The sequence below is a fragment of the Equus asinus genome, unplaced genomic scaffold (genome assembly GCF_041296235.1).
Source record: "Equus asinus isolate D_3611 breed Donkey unplaced genomic scaffold, EquAss-T2T_v2 contig_614, whole genome shotgun sequence".
Classification (NCBI taxonomy): Eukaryota; Metazoa; Chordata; class Mammalia; order Perissodactyla; family Equidae; genus Equus; species Equus asinus.
Window position 1 is genome coordinate 26,131 of NW_027225310.1, and position 19,700 is coordinate 45,830.

At 39.6% G+C, this 19,700-nt stretch overlaps 1 protein-coding gene and 1 long non-coding RNA gene across 2 annotated transcripts in view; both read left to right on the plus strand.

The window, feature by feature from the left end:
- Nucleotides 1-7,947, plus strand: part of LOC123283913 (uncharacterized) — a 29,007-nt gene extending 21,060 nt beyond the window's left edge. Inside the window, exons 2-3 of the long non-coding RNA XR_011501170.1 lie at nucleotides 3,060-5,190; nucleotides 6,496-7,947. This is a non-coding gene — a long non-coding RNA (uncharacterized lncRNA). The remainder of the gene's footprint in view (nucleotides 1-3,059; nucleotides 5,191-6,495) is intronic.
- Nucleotides 7,948-8,535: 588 nt separating this feature from the next.
- LOC106837024 (centromere-associated protein E-like) overlaps nucleotides 8,536-19,700 on the plus strand; it is a 34,675-nt gene continuing 23,510 nt past the window's right edge. The window contains exons 1-3 of the mRNA XM_070503684.1: nucleotides 8,536-9,002; nucleotides 13,376-13,452; nucleotides 17,878-17,985. Coding sequence (XP_070359785.1) covers nucleotides 13,450-13,452; nucleotides 17,878-17,985 — 111 coding nt within the window. The 5' untranslated portion in view covers nucleotides 8,536-9,002; nucleotides 13,376-13,449. The remainder of the gene's footprint in view (nucleotides 9,003-13,375; nucleotides 13,453-17,877; nucleotides 17,986-19,700) is intronic.

Below are 19,700 nucleotides of genomic sequence, written 5' to 3' on the forward strand. Positions count from 1 at the left end.
AGTCACAAAGAAGCTATCAAAGGTAGTCAAAAGGAGCTATATCGTTATGCATGCTTACACAGGTGGCAAACCTAAAGAGATGCCAGAGAATGATGAAAAAAGCCAGTCGTTACCCCTCAAGGGAGGGAGGAGGATGCTGATATAGGAAAGAACCACAGATGGCGCTAAGGTACTGGCATCGTTCTGCTATGTTTCTTCACCTGGGGGGTGGTTACACACGGGTTTACTTTAGGATTGCTCTTTAAGTATAAAAGAGCCATACTAACAAGTAAAAATCCAATAATCAGCTATTTCATGGTCCAGAAAGCCCAGGGGTTTACCCTTTGGGAAACTGAAAGTAGTTGCAGGTAGCCGGCATTATGTGTAGAGTTGCCAGATTTAGCAAATAAAAATAAGAAATTACAGCAAATAAAAACACTGGATGCTCAGTTACATGTGAACTCTGATAAACAATGAATAATCTTTTAGATAAGCATACCCCATGTAATATCTGGTCCCATGCAATATCTGGGACATACACGTACTGAAAAATAATGCGCTGTTTATCTGAAATTCACACATTACTGAGCATCCTGTATTTTATCTGGCAACCGTAAATATGTGGCAAGCTGCACAGGCAGAAGCAGTTCTCGGTGGCCCGGTGAGGGGAGTACTCAAAGGAGGGCCAAGGAAAGGGAAGAGAAAGAAGAAGAAAAGTCTTAAATTAGCCTGACCCTAAGCTATTTGAACAATAGAGTAAGTGAATTAGCTGAGTTCAACCATTATTGCAATAGTTCAGGAGTAATGAATTCACACAATGTATCAAATAATTTCTATCAACAAAAAGCAGTATCAGCAAATGTTTAAAAGAGCCATCAGTGTTTCTCCTAAAAATTGTGTCTCTCTCACTACATCAGCCTCTCTTCTGATCACTTGGGATGAAAATATTGTGAAAGATAGCCTTGAGGATGCTCATTCTGTGACTAAGTTTTCTTAATCTGTAGACAGTGATTAGGAGTCAGGTTGCAATGTAGGTTGTTTCATCTTGTTTTTATTCTACAAATATTATCTGACCACCTATCATGTTCCAGGAACCCGTCTTAGACCCAAAGGACAGATAATGAGTGACACAAACATAGTCCCTTCCTGTGGAGCTCAGAGTCTAGGCCCTAGTGGACTATAAAATAGATAGATAGATAGATAGATAGAAAGATAGATAGATAGATAGATAGACAGACAGATAATTACATGCCCTTGGGAAAACATTATCTAGCAATAGTGGATATTTGCTCTTTGCTGCCCAGCATCCCTCTTTCTTTTGGGAAACCATCCAGACTCCATTTTATGTTAATTTGTTTGCCTGGAATTGATCCACAAGCCCGTTGCCACGATTGATGATGTTTGATTCAAAGATTGGTATACAATCCAATTAGAACTGATGAACCCTTGAGAGCCAGTAAGTAGAGGCTTCTGGAAAAGGGAAGCATTCCCCCCTGCCTTTGGTAATGGATAGGGGAGCTATCCAGATGATCAGGGCCATCAGGTACACACCCCTAGAGGACACCATTCACATACGCAAAAGATGAAGTCATGACCCAGGAAAAGCATCCTGGTGACATTGCAGAGCCGTGATTCAAGATGAACTGAAACTCCCCCCAGATTTTTCAGTTACATTAAGCCAACAAATCCACCCACTTCTTAGAGCAGGTTGAGTTTCCGTTTTCCGTCATTTGCAGCATAGAGTCCTAACTGATGCAATAAAAGTCTAAGAGGAAAGAAAAGGTTTCTTGCCTGTTCCCAACCTCCAGTTTCATGCCCCGGAGGTAATCACTGTGATGCTGCGTTCAGACATTTGGGTGCACACGTATGTATAACGCATGCCTTTCATGCAAATCGAATTGTATTGTATACATGGTTCCACCACTTGCTCATTCTAAACTTATGTTGTATTGTGGAGATCTTCATTTGTTGATACAGACTATTCGGCAATTGGATGTATCATCATCAATTTGATCTGTCTTCCACTGGTGAAAATTTATTTTCTCTTCAATTTTTTACTATGATAAACAATACCTTTATACATATATCTGTGTGCATTCATGCAATTATATCCAAAGGGAAAAAACCCTAGAAATGGAATTGGTCTTTCAAAGGGAATGTAAAAAATGTTGCCTTCCAGAATGATTATACCAATACAGTCTTCTCAAAAACACATGAGAATGTTTCTTCTCCACCATTAGTAACACTGTGTTTTGCCAAATATAAGAAATTTTGCCAATATGATAGTGAAAAGCAGTATTGTTTTCTCAATTTGCATTTGTTTGATGAGTGTATACACACACATAGACACACATGGAGAGAGATTCATATATATTTAGGCTATATATTTTATAAATTCATTAGCTATTTTTCTATAAATTCCCCATTCATATCCTCCACAGATTTTTCTCTTGGGTCATTTATCTTGTCCTTATTGATTTGTCTTTACATATCAGGAAAATAGACCCTTTTCTCATACATGTTCCTTTTTTTTTTAAGTATGCTTTTCCTTTTTTTTTGGTGAGCAAGAGTGGCCCTAAGCTAACACCTGTTACCAATTTTCCTGTATTTTTTTTCTCCCCAAAGCCCCAGTACGTAATTGTATATCCTAGTTCCAAGTCATTCTAGTTCTTCTATGTGGGATGCTACCGCAGCATGGCCTGGTGGGCAGTGTGTAGGTCCACACCCAGGATCCGAACCAGCAAACCCCAGCCTGCCAAAGATGAGCACATGAACTTAACCTCTCGGCCACAGGGCCCACACCCATACATGTTCTGAATATATTTTTCCAAGTTTGTTGTTCACCCTTCAGCATTGCTTTGTTTCTTTATCATTTTTTTAAGTATAACATTTCAAGTGTACAGAAAGCAGGAGAGAATTATATAATAGCACCTATATGTCCACCATCCAGTTTTAAAATGTTACCGTGATTTTGCAATATTTGCTTCACCTTTGTTTTTTAAAGAATAAAATGTTACAGGTACAGCTGAAGCTTCTCTTCCACTCTCACTGATGCCGTTCTTCTCCACGTCTCCCCACAGGTGACCACCACCTCGAAGGTGACGTGCATCATTTGTGGAGACCCTTTGTACACCTGAAAACCCCCTCACATGCACCAAAGGTTTAAATATTTTCCTGTGTCTTTTAGAAGAAAAAAAGACAGCAATAATGAATTGTCTGTGGACAGTTGTTCTCAAGTAAGCCTTCCCGGGATCTGCAAGCATCTTTCCAAGAGAGACCAGGTTCACATCGTTGCAACAGTGAGGCTCGCAAAGTTCCCGTGAGAAGCTGTTCACAAACTGTGCCACCTTCTGACTGATGTTGCTAATAAAGAACAGAGAAGAATCTGCCCGTCAAACTTGCCTCAAAGGAGGTCGTTGAGTTGCGATTGGATATATTATATATTATACAATAATTTATTTTGACCCTAGGAGAGGTTCATTTGAAAAAGGCCATAATACCTCTTTCTGCCCACTTTGGAGCAGATTTTAGCTGGGGTCAAAGCTCTAACGTCTGCCTCTATGAAAGGTTGCAGGCAGGGGGCCTGGGGCGTTCCTATCTGCTCGGGCACATGAAAAATGAAGACATTTCCTGAGGAGGCTGATGGAACCAATGTGCTCATGTCTGAACGTTTTTGCAGAAAGAATTAAAGGACGGTAAAAGAAACTTCTGAATACTCTCTAGTCTTTGGATATTCTGAAACTTCTACCTCATTGCTTATTTTTAAAAGAACCCAAATTGGGCTTGGCCTAAACAAGGGAGTCACCTGTGATTTTGACAACACCTTAAACAATACACTCCCATGGTTTTATACTTTTTCACAGATCTGTTTCTTTAAAAAATGTATATATATAATTTTTTAAAATTATAAAGTTTCTATAAATTGCACCAGACTGTGCATATCATTCTGCAATTCAGCATGGTTATTCACTATGACTTCAAAATTTATCCATGTGGATGCATATAGATTGAGATTATTCCTTTTAACTACCGAATAGTAGTCCCTTTTATGAATATATTTTTCTATTTTAAAATTAATAAACATTTAGATTATTCCTTTTTCCTTTAGTAAAAACAATGCTGCATTGACATATCTCCTTGTGCACGTGTCCAAGGATTTCCCTAGTGTGTCTGTCTACAAGGGAGGCTGTTGGTTTGTGAGTCCTGCACCCTCCTTACTGGCTATTGTAAAGTGTTCTTCAGCGTGGTTGTCTCCTAGAGTTCATACTTTTCCCTAGTAGTAAGTGAGGATTCCTCTTACCCACATCCTTTCTGTCTCTTGTGTGTATCCTCTGTGTTTGGGAGTTGTATGATTTTGATAGTAGTATAATTTATCAAACTATTGCCTTATGGCTCCTGGCCCGTGTGTGTGTGTGTGTGTGTGTGTGTGTGTGTGTGTGTGTGTGTGGTGTAGGGTGGTGTGCGTGTGTTTTGTCATGTTTAGAGGTTTTTGGTCACGTTTAGTTTTGGCAGTAAATGGTTACTGCAGCTTAACTTGCAAATATAGTTTTCAGGTTGTTCATTTTGTTTCACAACGATGACATTAAAAGAGAATAGTACTAATAGTCCAGAAATCTGGTAATCCTGCAGCAGGATTCTATCCAGACTGTGCAACACTTTGCCTGCCAGATATTAAGGGAGGCTAACGGTGAGGTTAAATTAAATTCAGAAACCTTCAATTGGGAAACCATGCTAAACACTGTATGTAGTAGCCAGACGTCTTCGTTGAAAGGCTTCTGCTCACTGCCCAGAGCCGGGTTGTCTAATGCAGCATTGATAACTGTATCAGGTCGAGGGCGAAGATTGATCTGGAGGGTTCAGTACTGATGCTCCTTTCTCCCTATCTTCCTTGTCCTACATCTTTTGAATAATGTTCACTTTCTCCTCATTATCAGGTCAAAGTTTCAGGAAAGTCCTAGATGTAACAAAGTTCAGGCTAAAAATTTTTGAAATGTTAAGCTTATGCAAGACATTAAACTTTGTCACGCCATCCCAGCCAAAAATAAACTAAAACTCCAAACCTGTTGCATAACCAGACGTGACATCTGCAGAGCCGGCCTGTAGAAATAAGCAATAAACTACACAGTGAACAAGGAACATAGCAGGTGTGGTCAATCAGGAAGAGCTTTTTGACACAAAATGATGATATTTTTACTTCTGGAACAATCAGAGGTATGTTCTTATTTTATGTGTTCAATCTTTTTTGTAAAACATATTATTTAATAACAGTATAAGATCTAATAATGGTTTATTGCACTATCTGTGGGGGTGAGGGTAGGGCTTACTTTCTTTCACCATCTAAATGTCCCTAAAAGAATCTTTACCTCAACACGTGCATTCCTCCAAATTATGTGTGAAATTTCCTTTGAAGAGAACTCAAATACTTCAGAAAAGTTTGGATCCTACATAAGCAAAGTCATTTTGATTTTCAATTTTCATGATCTTTAGAAGGCGGTAATGTCTTTAAACCCTTTTGGCTAGAGGTGGATTTTTTAATAAGAACGTGAAGAAAACAAGTCTTGACTCAAAGCACGTGGAAAGACATCCGTAGTTTTCAAAGCCTTCTTAGACCATTAGGGTAAAGTCTTCGTAATCCTATTCTCTCCTCAGCAAACTCTAAGGCACTCATGGTTACAATTTGTGTGGCACATCTCATTTCTGTATGACATTTTGGTTACTTAATTATTGGAACTCACCATTCCATAAATCTGCGCTTGCCATTTGCCTTCTGACTCCAATTCCTGCCTCGTGCCTTCCTGCAACTCCAGCTCTCAGGTGAGATGGGTCAGCTCAGACCTGAGGAGGGAGTGACGGCTGCTTGAGATGATGGAGATGTTGGATTCAGAGCAGCTGCTTGGGAAGCAGGCAGTTGTTCTGAGCAAGAAGGCTCAGTGCTTCAAGGCCGTTACTCTCAGCCCAGGAATAAAATTCTACGGGACACAGTTTAATTGCTTCAAGATTCAATTCATAACCCTTTTTCCTGCATCCTGTCATTATTAGGCCATTATTTTTTTGTCCCTTTTATTACATTCCAACAGATCCAGGCAAATATTTGCAAATATTTTTAGAGATGAAGCTACATGTGACTCTTCACTCAAGTGCTGAGTGACTACTATCATAGGCTACAACCAGTAAGCAGTGAAGCCTAGACAAAGGTCCGGATATGAAGGGTAATAATTAGTATATTCATCTCTCTTGTTTGTAGTTCCCACAGATACTAAGTGGTTAATTTATTAGCTTAAGAAAGATACTTCACTGTATCATAATTGTCAAGGAGTGAAAATATTGCCTAAAAGCATTGGCCGAGCTGTGCCTCTGCTGTGAAATCTTTTATGTAGGAAACGTTAACGTGTCATCATATGCCGATAGGAACCAAGGCCTTTGAGGAAGGTATAAGAAATTAAAGACCAAAATCATTTAATTTGAGAATAGATGCATTAACAAGATCAAATACAAGTTACTTGTCTTTTGTTTCAGATACTACCCTGAGAAAATTTTCCTCAGCACATATTGACTATATTTTGAAGGAAAAGGAGCATAATATAACCTTTGAGTCCTGAGAAGAGCAATTGCAATCAATGGACTTAATGTCTTAAATGGCTTTTATTATCATCATTGGTGGTATATAGAAAAAGGTTAATAAAGCCTCTTTCACAGCTGGAACTTACAAATTAATCCTGTTCAGCAGCATTCTCTCTCTGTGCTCACTAATCAGCTCATGCAGCTGGTGGCTGACGGTCATCTCTTCCTAATTAGAGGAGCACGTGCTGCAGAGCCATCATTCTGAATGAGAGCCATGGTGTTTACTCTGTTTCCCTCACCCTTCCTGCTTCATTCACCGTTAAGCAACCCGTGACAATGACACAGGTTGTCACACAGAGTATGAGGAGATGGAATCACAACATTTGGAGGTAGATTGCTTGGATTTGAGTCTAGGCCTTCAACTAGCTGTGTGACCTCAGGCACGTTACCTAATCTCTCTGAGCCTCGGATTCTCCATCTGTAAACAGTCGTTCCAGTTGCTTCCTAAGTTCTGATGATTAAATGAGATAATACATGGAAAAGCACTACGCAAATATCTTTTTACATTTTTAATTGTTGAAAATTTCAAACCTATTCTAAGGTTGAGAGAAGACAGTTGTACCCTCATGTGCCCATCACCCAGCTTCAACAATCATCCATTCACGGTCAGTGATGTTCATCTATACTCCAACCAGTACTCTCTCTTGCCCCCAAAGGAATCTTATACAGCAAGTTCCAGATGTCATATCATCCCCATGCTTACATATTTTAGTGTGTATCTCTAAAAGGTAAAGTCTCTTTTTTAAAAGCCTAACTATAAAGCCATTATGCTACTTAAAAATTTTAACACATACCTAGTCAGTGGCCATTTCCCAGTTGTCTCATAAAATCTTTTTAGAATTATTTTGTTTGACTCAGGATTTAAATAAGGTCTACACATAGCATTTGACTGACCTGTCTCTTTAGTCTGATCTATAACTGCACTGTTCAACATGGCAGCTACTAGCCACATGTATCCATTTAAATTTAAACACAAATTAATTCAAATTAAATAAAATTAAAAATTCAGTTCCTCCATTGCAACAGCCACATTTCAAGTGCCAAATAGTCGCATGGATAGTGCAGATACGGAACATTTCCACGATTGCACAAAGTGTTATAGGACAGTGCTGATCTACAAGTCTCTCTTCCCTCTCTGTTTCATCCATTTTGATTGTCAAAAAAAACCCAAGTCATTTATGTCATGGAATTTCCCACATTCTGGAGTTTTCTGATTGAATCCCCATGGTGCCATTTAACATGTTCCTTGGCCCTCTGTATATAATTGATGGTTACAGCTAGAGGCTGAAAAGCTGTTTGTCTGTTTCATGAGCTCAAGTCCTACCATGTGACCTTAAGCAGGTAACTTGACCCCTCTAAACGTCCATTCCCTCACAGATAAAACAGGAATAGTAACAGTACCTACACCATTGGGTTGTTATGAATGTTAAAGGAGATAATCTGAAGTGCTTGGCCTGGTGCATGGCTCATGGCATGGATTAAGTATACATTAGTTATTATTTGCATTATTATACTTGTTATTAGGCACTGACTCTCAAATCTTAGTCCATGCATTGGCTGTGTCAAAATCCTCCACAGACATAAACAAAAGCTTTCCAGAGATTCTAATTCAGCGGGCTGTAATGCAGTCTCATTATATTTGTTAAAATAAATCTATCAAATCTTTGTCTAGGATTTACTTTTATTAATTGATTTGCATTCAAGTGATTAGGATGATTACAATAATTATCCAGTGAACTCTTAGAATTTTACTAAGATTCCTCTCTTTGGGTATGCTTGGAAAATCTGTCCCTAAATCAATATTGCAAAGTATATACAAAATATTCACCACAGCACCTTTACAATTAAATATTCATTCCATTTTTATTATTATAGCTTAGCCTAGAGAATTAAGTAAACATGTGTTACTTCACTCCTACACACCGTTTAAACGCAGCTAACAGGCTTTCTGAATAAACCAGCCCGCCCCCGGCGGTATCAGGAGTTAGGTTCCGCATATGCTTTCGCCAGGCTGCAGCCGCCTGAGGGGACTCGCCCGGGGCCCCGCCCTCAGAGCTCACACCCGCCTTGCGCTCGCGCCCCAGGGGCCGCCCCCCGACACTCCAGTGCGACTCTGCGTGCACAGGCCAGAGGCTCAGAACCAGCGCCGGGCTGCCCTGCTCGGCCTCCTGGGCGCAGCGGCGTTTGCCCGTGCACGTGCCCTCGCATCGCGCGCTCCGGGGCCGGGCTCCGGGCGGTTCTCGCCGCTGCAGTTCCACCGGGACTTCCGCGCTTCGGCGGCCTGTCTGACGAGCCGCCGCGCCCAGAGAGGTTCAGGTTGGAGCGACACTTCCCAGAGGGCAGCGGTCACGCCAGATCTTTGGCTTCCATTCCGTTTTCGCGCGCTTCTCCCACTTTGCAAGGTGAGTTGAGCTCATTTGTGGATGTGTTAGCACAGGATGCGGGAATCCTGTGAAGCGAGTCAATTCGGAGCCCGACGTGAACCAGGTGGGGTGGCGGCAGAAGCGCTCACAGGGTGGAGGCCCATAGTAAGGACGCCAGTCCTCAGGGGACTCTCGGGCATGAACGGCAGAGGACGGTGTGTGTCTGTGGGGACAGACGGGCAGCGTGTGGCGGGGTGTGTGTGAGAGACGCGAGTGAGTGGTGGGATGCGCCTCCGTGCCGTGGGTGTGGCTGCGAGGCTGTGACAGGTGCGTGGCTGTGCTGGGGTGACGGGGATTTGGTTGCATGTCCTTTACCTGTGCAGGTGTGATGGCTGTGGCTCTGTGGCGTCACTGTCTGGTGGCTCTGGGCTGCCTGGCGCTTCCTCCTCTTCTCTCCTCACAGCCACTTGGCTGCAAGAGGGAAGTAGGACATTGAGCCCTAAAGGAAGATTTCCAGCCAGGGGGCACCGAGGTTAGTTTGGGAAAGCCTGGGGAGTTCTCTACTTGGGAGCTCTGAGGGGCAGCTACTGTCTCAGAGCCTCGGGGTTCCCAGAGCTCGGACCCCAGGAACGTGCTGTAAACCTATACCCGTAGTCCAGGCTCTGTCGTCTTTTCCATCTGTTTATGTGTATGAGCAGGGCGGGTGTGGACCTGGAGAGTGTCGTGTAAGAGAGTCATTCTGTGCCCCAAGAACAGCCTGGTGCCTGGTGACTTCCTCCTCAGTCCTGCCATCCCCCAAAGAAGAACCTTGGGGAGGGGAAAGAATTGTTTTCATGCAAAAATCAACATTGAGGATAGTTGTTTCTTTCTTTCATAAATTCACTGATTTTAAATTATTGATATAAGAAAAATTTAACAAAACTTTGCAATAATATCTGATTTTTAGTTGTCTTCCCAAAAAGATTTCCAAATACTGATTGAAATACAAGAAAATAAGGAATCGTTTTATTTACCCACATGCCTTTTGTTGCTGCTTCAGGGCACTGAGAGTCTTACTGATGTTCTCACTTTATGAGACGCTTGATCACATCAGCTTCTTTGCGCAGGTTGTGATTCACAAATGTCTCTTTGTTTCTGCTGCATTTCGGCGGGAGGGAAATTTCCTCCTCCTCTTTTCTAGAAACTCTTGATATATGAATTAAAAATGCATTCTCAAGCAAAAGATCTAATTTTGCCCATTATTTTTGTGAGCATTATCAGAGCAGGGCTGATAAGCACAATTTTACTCTAGGAAGGAGAATCGTTTCTTTTATAATACCCAATTAGGGGACATGCAATGTTCTTCAATAAAAATAGCTAACATATTTATATTTATATGGGATTACAACATATTACTAAGTTTTAATGTAGATCATATTTCTCCAACATATTCATGCTAAGTAAGTGATCTTCGTACTCTTGCCTTTACTGATGAAAAACCCAAGACACTAAAATGTCATGAACTCTAAGAGCAGTTACATTTAGAAAATCTGAGAACAGAATCTATGTCTTAAGTTTCAACTGGATACCATTCCCCGGTTATGAGTGTGTACTTTACACTGGGACCAGTATCATCCTGATTAATAATCCTGTACATGCCATCACACAGCAGAACCAAATTAATTAACCTGTTCCCTGTTAGATTTTTGTGTTTCTAGTTTTTGGCTGTCAAAAACTCTGTATTGAAGATACTCGTACATGCATTTCTTTATCTCAATATTTTCTTAAGAAATGTCTAGAACTAGAATTTGGGGTAAAATAATCAGATTTTTAGTAAATGCTTATCATATGCCAGACCATGCCATCTTAGTATTTGGGGTGATAAAAAGACTCAAATGACACTGTTGATACTCTTATGTTCCTTCTGGTAGGTAAAGTAAACCCTGAATAGGAATAGATGCATTGAAGGCCACTAGGGAGATTCAGATAATGTGACTTGGTGTTTGATAAGGCAGTGATGTCATTCTGACTGCAGCCACCACTGTCGGGTTGCGATCAAACTATGATGACCTATGAGAGCACCATGATGGTAAGGAATTTATGTTGTAAATTTTTACCTTACTTTTTCAGTTGAGATATATACATGATCATAAAATTCCCCCCCCTTTTTTTTTTTGGTGAGGTAGTTTGGCCCTGTGCTAACACCTGTGGCTAATCTTCCTCTTTTTGCTTGAGGAAGAGTGGCCCCGAGCTAACATCTGTGCCCGTCTTCCTCTGTTGTGTATGTGGGGTGCCACCACAGCATGGCATGATGAGTGGTGTAGGTCCATGCCTGGGACCCAAACCTGTGAACCCGGGCCACCAAAGCAAAATGTGCTGAACTTGACCACTACGCCACTGGGCCAGCCCCAAATTCACCTTGTAAAAGTGTACTCAAAAGAAAACTTTTTACTATATTCACAAGGTTGTACAAATCAGTACCACTATCTAATTCCAAAATATTTGATCACCTTAGTAAGAAACCCTGTCCTTGTCAGCTGTCACTTCCTATCCCTCGTCCTCCCATACTCTGGAAACCACTAACACGTCGTCTGTCTCCATGGATTTGCTGAGTCTTGAAATTCAGTCTACATGGAATCATGCAGTATGTGTCCTTTTATGTCTAGCTCCTTTCACTTAGCCTGAGGTTTTCAAAGTTCGTCCATGTGGTAGATAAGCACATCATTCTTTTACTTTATTTTGGAAAGTATACACGGCACTACATTTGCTATTTTAACCACTTTTCAGTGTACAGTTCTGTGACAGTAAGTACATTCACACTGTTGTACAACCATCAGCACCACCCACTTCCAGGACTTTTTCATCTTCGACTGAAACTCTGTCCCATTAAACACTAACTCCCCATTCCCCTCTCCTCCCAGTCCTGGCAACCACTGTTCTCCTTTCTGTGTCTATGAATTTGACTTCTCTAGGACCCTCATAGTAGAGCAATCGTGCAAAATTTATACTTTCGTGACTAGCTCATTTTACTTAGTGCAGTGTCCTCAAGGTCATCCATGAGGAGTCGGTATCAAAATAGCCTTATTTTTCTGGCTGCGTAATATTCCCTTATATCCATAAATGGCATTTTCTTCATCCATCTGTTGATGGACATTTGTATTGCTTCCACTTTTTGGCTGTGACAAATGTGAACATTTGTGTACTAGTTTTTGTGTGAATGCATATTTCCATTCTCTTCAGTATATACCTAAGGGCAGAAGTGCTGGGTCACATGGTAACTCCTACTTTACATTTTTTATTCTGATGATGATGGTTGCTGAGTGAGACTGATGGGATAAGATAATTGAGCAGCTTTCTGGAGGACGTGGCTAACAGGATGGGAACGGGTTCCATGAAGAGAACTTGCAAAAGGATGTAGCCCCGAGACCAGCAACAATACATATTAGCTATACTCAGGGACTTCAGCCATCTGTCTAGACAGTAATCCAGCAATGAGCATGCCTAGAAACCTGAGAGGAGATTGTGTCACTGGTAACTGAAGGAAACAAAAACCATTTAATAAAACAACCCAAATTTAGTACATTTCCCCAAGACCAACTAAACTCTGTTTAGAAGAATGAACTTTCCACATTTTGGAAAACAGCTTCCACTTAACACACAACAAATCTTCACATGCATAGATATTTTAACAAATGAACATTCAATCAGCAAGTTAAGATATACTCAACAAACAAAATCCCCCATCAGGGGCAAAAGATAAGCACTGTCAACATGTAAATGTAAAACTTTCTAGATTTTTTCTGTCTATTGAAGTCTGATGATTTTTCAGTCGTTTGATATTGAGATACACATATGTTCTTCAAATGGTATCATATTGTACCTATAGTTTTATAACCTGATTTTTCTACTGACAGTGTTTCCGGAATGCTTTCCATGTTCACGATATTTTTCCTGACTTCACGTTTATTACGTGGATATGTTGTAATGTGTTTAATCACAGTCAGTTTTTCTGGAATTGGAATACTGAATATTTCCTGACCAGTTCTATGTCTTTTCTAACCTCTTCAACCTCACCTGACCCCAAGGCCATGAGGTTAGGTGTGCCTGGATGGCGTGGCTCCTTTTCAGTCCTGGAAGGTGTGAATGGAGGGAGGAGGACCTGTTCAGGGCTGGGCTGAGCAGCCTAGTCTCAGGTGCAGAGCAGCTTCCCCAAAGTGGAGGTCTGTCCAGAAAACTGTCTGCTGAAGTGTTTGGGTTTCCTGGGCATTAGGGGAAGAGTTTGGGTTTATCTACAGTCCTTCTAATTTTTTCATATTGTTATGTTTGTACAGTTAGAGGTATTATGCAAAATGGAATGGAGGAGCCAAATGTTACTTCCTCTCATGGTAACCCTAAATTATGCTTGCTCTCATGGTCTCTTTTTCCTTTCCCAGCTCTGGATTCTCTTTGTTCTTTCCCAGTAGAGGAATCCCAAGGAGGACTGATCCGTTTTGGCAGGTGCACAACCATGGTATGTGTAAGTTAGTGTTTCCTTCTCATTGAAATAGTGGGACGTAAATGTTTTCATTAATTGTTCTGAAGCTTCCTACCCAAAAGAACCCCATGTTATTATGTGCTTCCCAGTTCCTCCCATTCCAGTGAACTGAACAATGGTTCCAAATAACCTAGTCCTCCTTATGTGGCCGAGTCTCTTCTAGCCAGTGTTTATGTATTCACTGACCAGATTATTCTCTCCTATATGTTCAACTTAGTAATATTAAGAGCTATAATGGAGGAATGAAGAAATTAAGTCCTGTCAAGAAATGATTTGAGCTTCCCGTGTCAGGACTGTAGTTGCATGAGAGATGGAGATCCCATTTGGCCAAGCAGGGAAAGACTCTGACATTCTCACAGACGTGAGTTTTCTAGATACACGTGATAAAGCCCAGCAATGAACGATCTCTGGAGGCTGAGATCCAATGCTCTGTGAGGTTTTTGGAATTGAATAGCAATATGATTTAAGACTTGAAAATATATGGATCATGGTCCTTGGTAAGGGATTCCTGAATGATAAATATGACTATTTTATTGCTGACTAGGATGCGATGAATTTTAATGACTTTGATATAATTCTGGATCATCCTACATTAGTATCCTCTAACTCATGAACCACAGAAGTACTAAGTCGGATTGCTAGTGGCCATAAGAGAGAGTAAAATCATGTCTTAAATTAACAGAGAGCAAGAGCAGAAAAGACCTTAGATATGTTGTCCAACTTAATGTATAAAATCATAATCATCTAAACATGATTAATTCTATTATACCATAAGTTAGAGTGCTATGCAGCCATTCAAAATATTTTTCAAAATAATGAAACTACATATGATAGAATTTAACAAAGAATTTGAGTATTTAAGATATTCTTTAGTTTCTTTTTAAATGCTGTTTTTCTATCTGTTATGACAAACTCTAAGTTTCAATTGGAGAATTTTATCCTTTTACATTTAATATAATTATTGACAGTTAGATTTAGGTCATCCATTTTACTATATGTTTTCTTTTTTTCCGTTTGGCTTTTGTTCCCCTTTCTCTTTTTTTCTTCTTTGGGGTTAATAATATTTATTTAAAATTCCATTTTAACTTGCTTTTTCTATATGTGCCTATTTTTAGTGGTCAGTGTCTGTATTTAAATATATATATATGTATATATATATGTATTTATATATATATATAATTATTTTATTGGATCATATTGGCTTTCAACCTTGTATACATTTCAAGTGTCTATCATTATATTTCGGTTTCTCTTTAGACTGCATTGTGTTCATCACCAATAATTCAGTTTTTATCCATCACCATACATATGTGGCTTTACCATTTCATCCTCCCTCATCCCTTTTTCCTCTGGTAACCACTAATCTATTCTCATTTATGTGTTTGCTTATATTCCACATAGGAGTGAAATCATACAGTATTTCTTTCTCTGTCTGACTTATTTTGCTCAAGATCCATCCATGTTGTCTCACATGGGAGGAGTTTGTCTGTTTTTATGGGTGATTAGTATTCCATTGTATATATATACAACACCTTCTTATCCATTTGTCTCTTGATGGGCACCTAGGTTGCTTCCACATCTTGCCTATTGTGAATAATGCTGTGGTGAGCATACGGGTGCATATATCTTTTTGAATTAGTGATTTCATGTTCTTTTGATAAATACCCAGTAGCAGAATGGCTGGATCATACAGTATTTCCGTTTTTAAGTTTTTGAGAAATTTGCATACTGTTTTCCATAGTGGTCACACCGGTTTGCATTCCCACCACCAGTTTATGAGCATTCCCTTTACTCCACATCCTCTCCAACGTTTGTTATTTTTTGTCTTGGTAATTATAGCCATTTGACTGGTCTGAGGTGATATCTCATTGTCGTTTTGATTTGCATTTCCCTGATGATTAGTGATGTCGAACATCTTTTCGTGTGCCTGTTGGCCATCTGGATATCGTCTTTGAAAAATGTCTGTTCGTATCCTCTGCCCATTTTTTTATTGGATTATTCTTTTTTCTTGTTAATGAGTTGTATGAGCTCTTTATATATTTTGGAAAGTAACGCCTTGTCAGATGTATGATTTGCAAATGTTTTCTTCCCATTGGTAGGTTGTCTTTTCGTTTTGCTGATGGTTTCCTTTGCATTGCAGAAGCTCTTTAGTCTGATGTAATCCCATTTCTTTATTTTGTCTTTTGATTCCCTTGCCTGTAGAGACATGGTATTCAGAAAGATACTACTAAGACCTACATCAAATCTGTACTGCCTATATGTTCTTCTAAGAGTTTTATGGTTTCAGGTCTTACGTTCAAGTCTTTAATCAATTTAGAGTTAATTTTTGTGTATCATGTGAGACAATGGTCTACATTCATTCTTTTGCATGTGGCTGTCCAATTTTCCCAACACTATTAATTGAAGAGATTTTCCTTTCTTCATTGTGTGTTCTTGCCTTCTTTGTTGAAGATTAGCTGTCCCTTGATGTGTGGTTTTACTTCTGGGCTTTCAATTCTGTTCCATTGATCTGTATATCCGGGTTTTTTATGCCAGTACCATGCTGTTTTGACTACTACAGCTTTGTAGTATATTTTGAGTTCAGGGAGCATGATACATCCAAATATTGTTTCTTTTTTCCCCCCTCAGAATTGCTTTGGCTATTCAGTGTCATTTGTTTTTCCATATAAATTTTAAGATTCTTTTTTCTCTTTTCATGAAGAATGTCATTGGTATTCCATTCGGGTTTGCATTAAGTCTGTAGGTTGATCTGTAGATCAATCTGTAGATTGATTTAGGTAATATGGACATTTTAACTGTGTTTATTCTTCCAATGCGTGGGAATGGAATATCTTTCCATTTCTTTGTCTTCTTTGAGTTATTTCATTAATGTCATAGTTTTTGGAGTATATGGCATTCACCTCCTTGGTTAAATTTATTCCAAGTATTTTATTCTTTTTTGTTGCAGTTGTAAATGGGATTATAGTCTTGACTTCTCTTTCTGGTGGTCCATTACTAGTGTATAGGAATGCAACTGATTTTGTGTGTGTGAGGAAGACTGGCCTTGAGATAACGTATTTTGCCAATCTTCCTCTTTTATTTTCTCCCCAAAGCCCCAGTACATAGTTGTATATCCTAGTTGTAAATAGTTCTAGTTCTTCTATTTGGGATGCCACCACAGCATGGCCTGATGAGCGGTGTGTAGGTCCACGCCCAGGATCCCAACTGGCAAACTGCAGGCCCCCGTTATGGAGTGAAACGCAAATGATTTTTGAATGTTGATTTTGTACTCTGCAGCTTTACTGTATTCATTGATTATTTCTAATAGTTTTTTGTTGGATTCTTTACAGTTTTCTGTATATAGAATCATGTCAACCACAAATAGTGACAGTTTTAATTCTTCCTTTCCTTTTTGGATACCTATTATTTCTTTTTCTTGCCTTACTTGTTTGGCTAAAATTCCCAGTACTATGTTGAAGAAGAGTGGCAAGAGTGGGCACCCTTGTCTTGTTCCTGTTCTCAGAGGAATGGCTTTCACTTTTTGACCATTGTGTGTGATGTTGGCGGTGGGTTGGTCATATATGGCCTTTGTAATGTTGAGGTACTTTCCCTCTATACCCATTTTATTGAGAGTTTTTATCATAAATGGATATTGGAAAAGAAATTGAACTGAATCCTCTAAAAAGTAATGTAAACTTCAGATCAATAAGAAAGTTTATGAAATCTATAAAAATCTTTTTCATTCTCATATTTCAATAGTGAAGAAAGAATAAAGTGGAAAACAGTATCATTTGCAATCTCAATAGAAACATCAGACACTTGGGAATCATATTTATGTGGACCCTAACTAAATTTATAAAGAGATTTAATTCATTCAACAAATATTCATTGAACCATTAGTCTTCTGGGTACTGCAGTAAATAAGATAAACAAATGGGAGAAAATGTTTTGTTTTGTACTTGTAGTCAGAAATACAAAATGTAGGCAGGGTATGAATTTTCTGGTCCAAGGTGCTGGGAAGAATATATGAATGGAGCTTGGAGCACCATGGACAGTACAGACAGTCGTGCTAGCATGTTTAGTTGGCAATAATTATTCTGATGCAGAGATCTGGAAGAGTAGGAACCAGAGATAAATCTAAAACCTAATTTGCAGCTATGAAGGTTACAGGAACAGATTCTGTCTCCAAAAAATATGTGGTTCTCCCACTTTTTTCCCCAATGAGTTGAGGTTACTCACTAAAAGACTTCATGATACTATTATTCATTTTCTGACCATTTTTTACATTTTTTTGTGTTACAAGTATAATATTTGATTCCATTATTGAAATAATGTACAATGTGTAATTGAAAAAGTAAATGATTAGACATTATATATGAATGGAGTTATAGCTGAAGCCTTGTTTATTTCTTTCCATCCAAGCAGGACCAACAGAACATCAAAGAGGTATTAAAATATGAAAAAATGTTGCTATGTGATGGAAAACAGCACCTTACAAAAAGCCTGAGAGAAAAGTGCTTTAGGATAAAAGTAAGTGCCCCTGTTCAAATTACAAATAAATATTGGGGCCCTTCCAAAGGCCTGAGGAGTCACAGGCACCTCTATGGAATGAATAGATAATGCTCAGTATTCTTCTAAACTTCATAATCTAGTACAGATATGTGTGTGCATACATGCATACATACACAAACAAAACAGTGGGGTTTGGGGCCGGCCCTGGGGCCAAGTGGTTAAGTTTCTGCTCCCGCTTCGGCAGCCCAGGGTTTCCCCAGTTCAGATCCTGGGCACAGACATGGCACCGCTTGTCAGGCCACGCTGAGGCAGCATCCCACATAGCACAACCAGAGGCACTCACAACTAGAATATACAATTATGTACTGGGGAGGCTTTGGGGAGAAGAAGAAAAAAGATTGGCAACAGATGTTAGCTCAGGTGCCAATCTTTGAAAAAAAACAGTAGGGTTTATGATTTTGAGGCTTCACTGGAAAGGTGGTATTTCAGCAGATACCTGAAAGGAGTCAATGGTTGAGACATACAGGTATCTGGTGGAGAGCAGAACAGGCAGGGAGAACAGCAAGGACAGAGCTCCTGAAGCAGAAGCTGCCTAGTGGGCTCCAGCAACATCAACAAGGGGGAAAGCTAATGAGAAACAAGGTCAGAGTTAACAGGAGGAAGCAGGCTGTGGGGCTTTTAAAAGACTTTGGGTTTTACTCTGAACGAGATGTGGATCCACTGGAGAGTTTTGACCATGAGAGAGACATGGTCTGACTTACATTTTAAAGGGATAGCTCTGATTGTTGTGTTGAAAATTAAGTGATAGCAGGAAGACTATTTGAAAGACTAATTTCAGTAATCATTCGAAGATGGTGATGGCTTGGCAAAGAGAGGTAGTAGTGGAAGCAGTGAGAAGTGTGTGGATTCTGAACATGTAGTGAGGGTAAAGCCAACAGGATTTACTGTCACCCCTATTAGAACACAAGATCCCTAAAGACTTCTGTGTGTTGTTTATGGCTGCATCACTTAGCACAGTCCTGACAGAAGTCAGCCTCCAATATGTATTTATTAAAAGTACAAATGAATGACTAGACAGTGCTGCTCCAACCATAAGGTGATTCCTCCTAAGACCAAAGGCAAGAATCCCCTCTCCAACATCCCAGATTAATGAACATCTATCTAGGTTTTCCTTAAATTATTAAAAGGAGAGCTCATTATTGTCAGAAGCCCCTTACTCTATTGTTTAGCACCCTGAACTAAATATGTTAATACCCGATTGAATGTAAAGTGTTCTTCCACCTGTGCCCTGACCAGCTTGTCACCTGTCTGGTCTCTAGAAAGTTGAGCTGCTGGGCCTGGGCCTAATGGGTGTCTGCCATACACAAGGCACTAGACTGGGTGCTTTAACTCATGAGACAGAGTTTATTGTTCCATTTATAAACAAAGAAATTGAGGCCCAGGAGGAAGTTTAGTCATTGCCCAAGGTCACACAGCTGGTAAATTGGTAAAATTAGGATTTGAAACCAAGTCTAAGTTTAAAACTTGGGTATAGAAGCATTTCTACAAATATAATTTTATTTCCTTAATTTATAGTGTCTATATGTATTTTATAGGTTATATATAGATATTATCTAACATTTTACTTAATTCCCTAGAAAACTTTGTGGAAATTATTGTAGTCTTCATTTTGTAGTTGGGAGAATGGCTCAAGGATTTCCCCAGTCAGGAAGTGACAGGGCTAGAACCTGAAC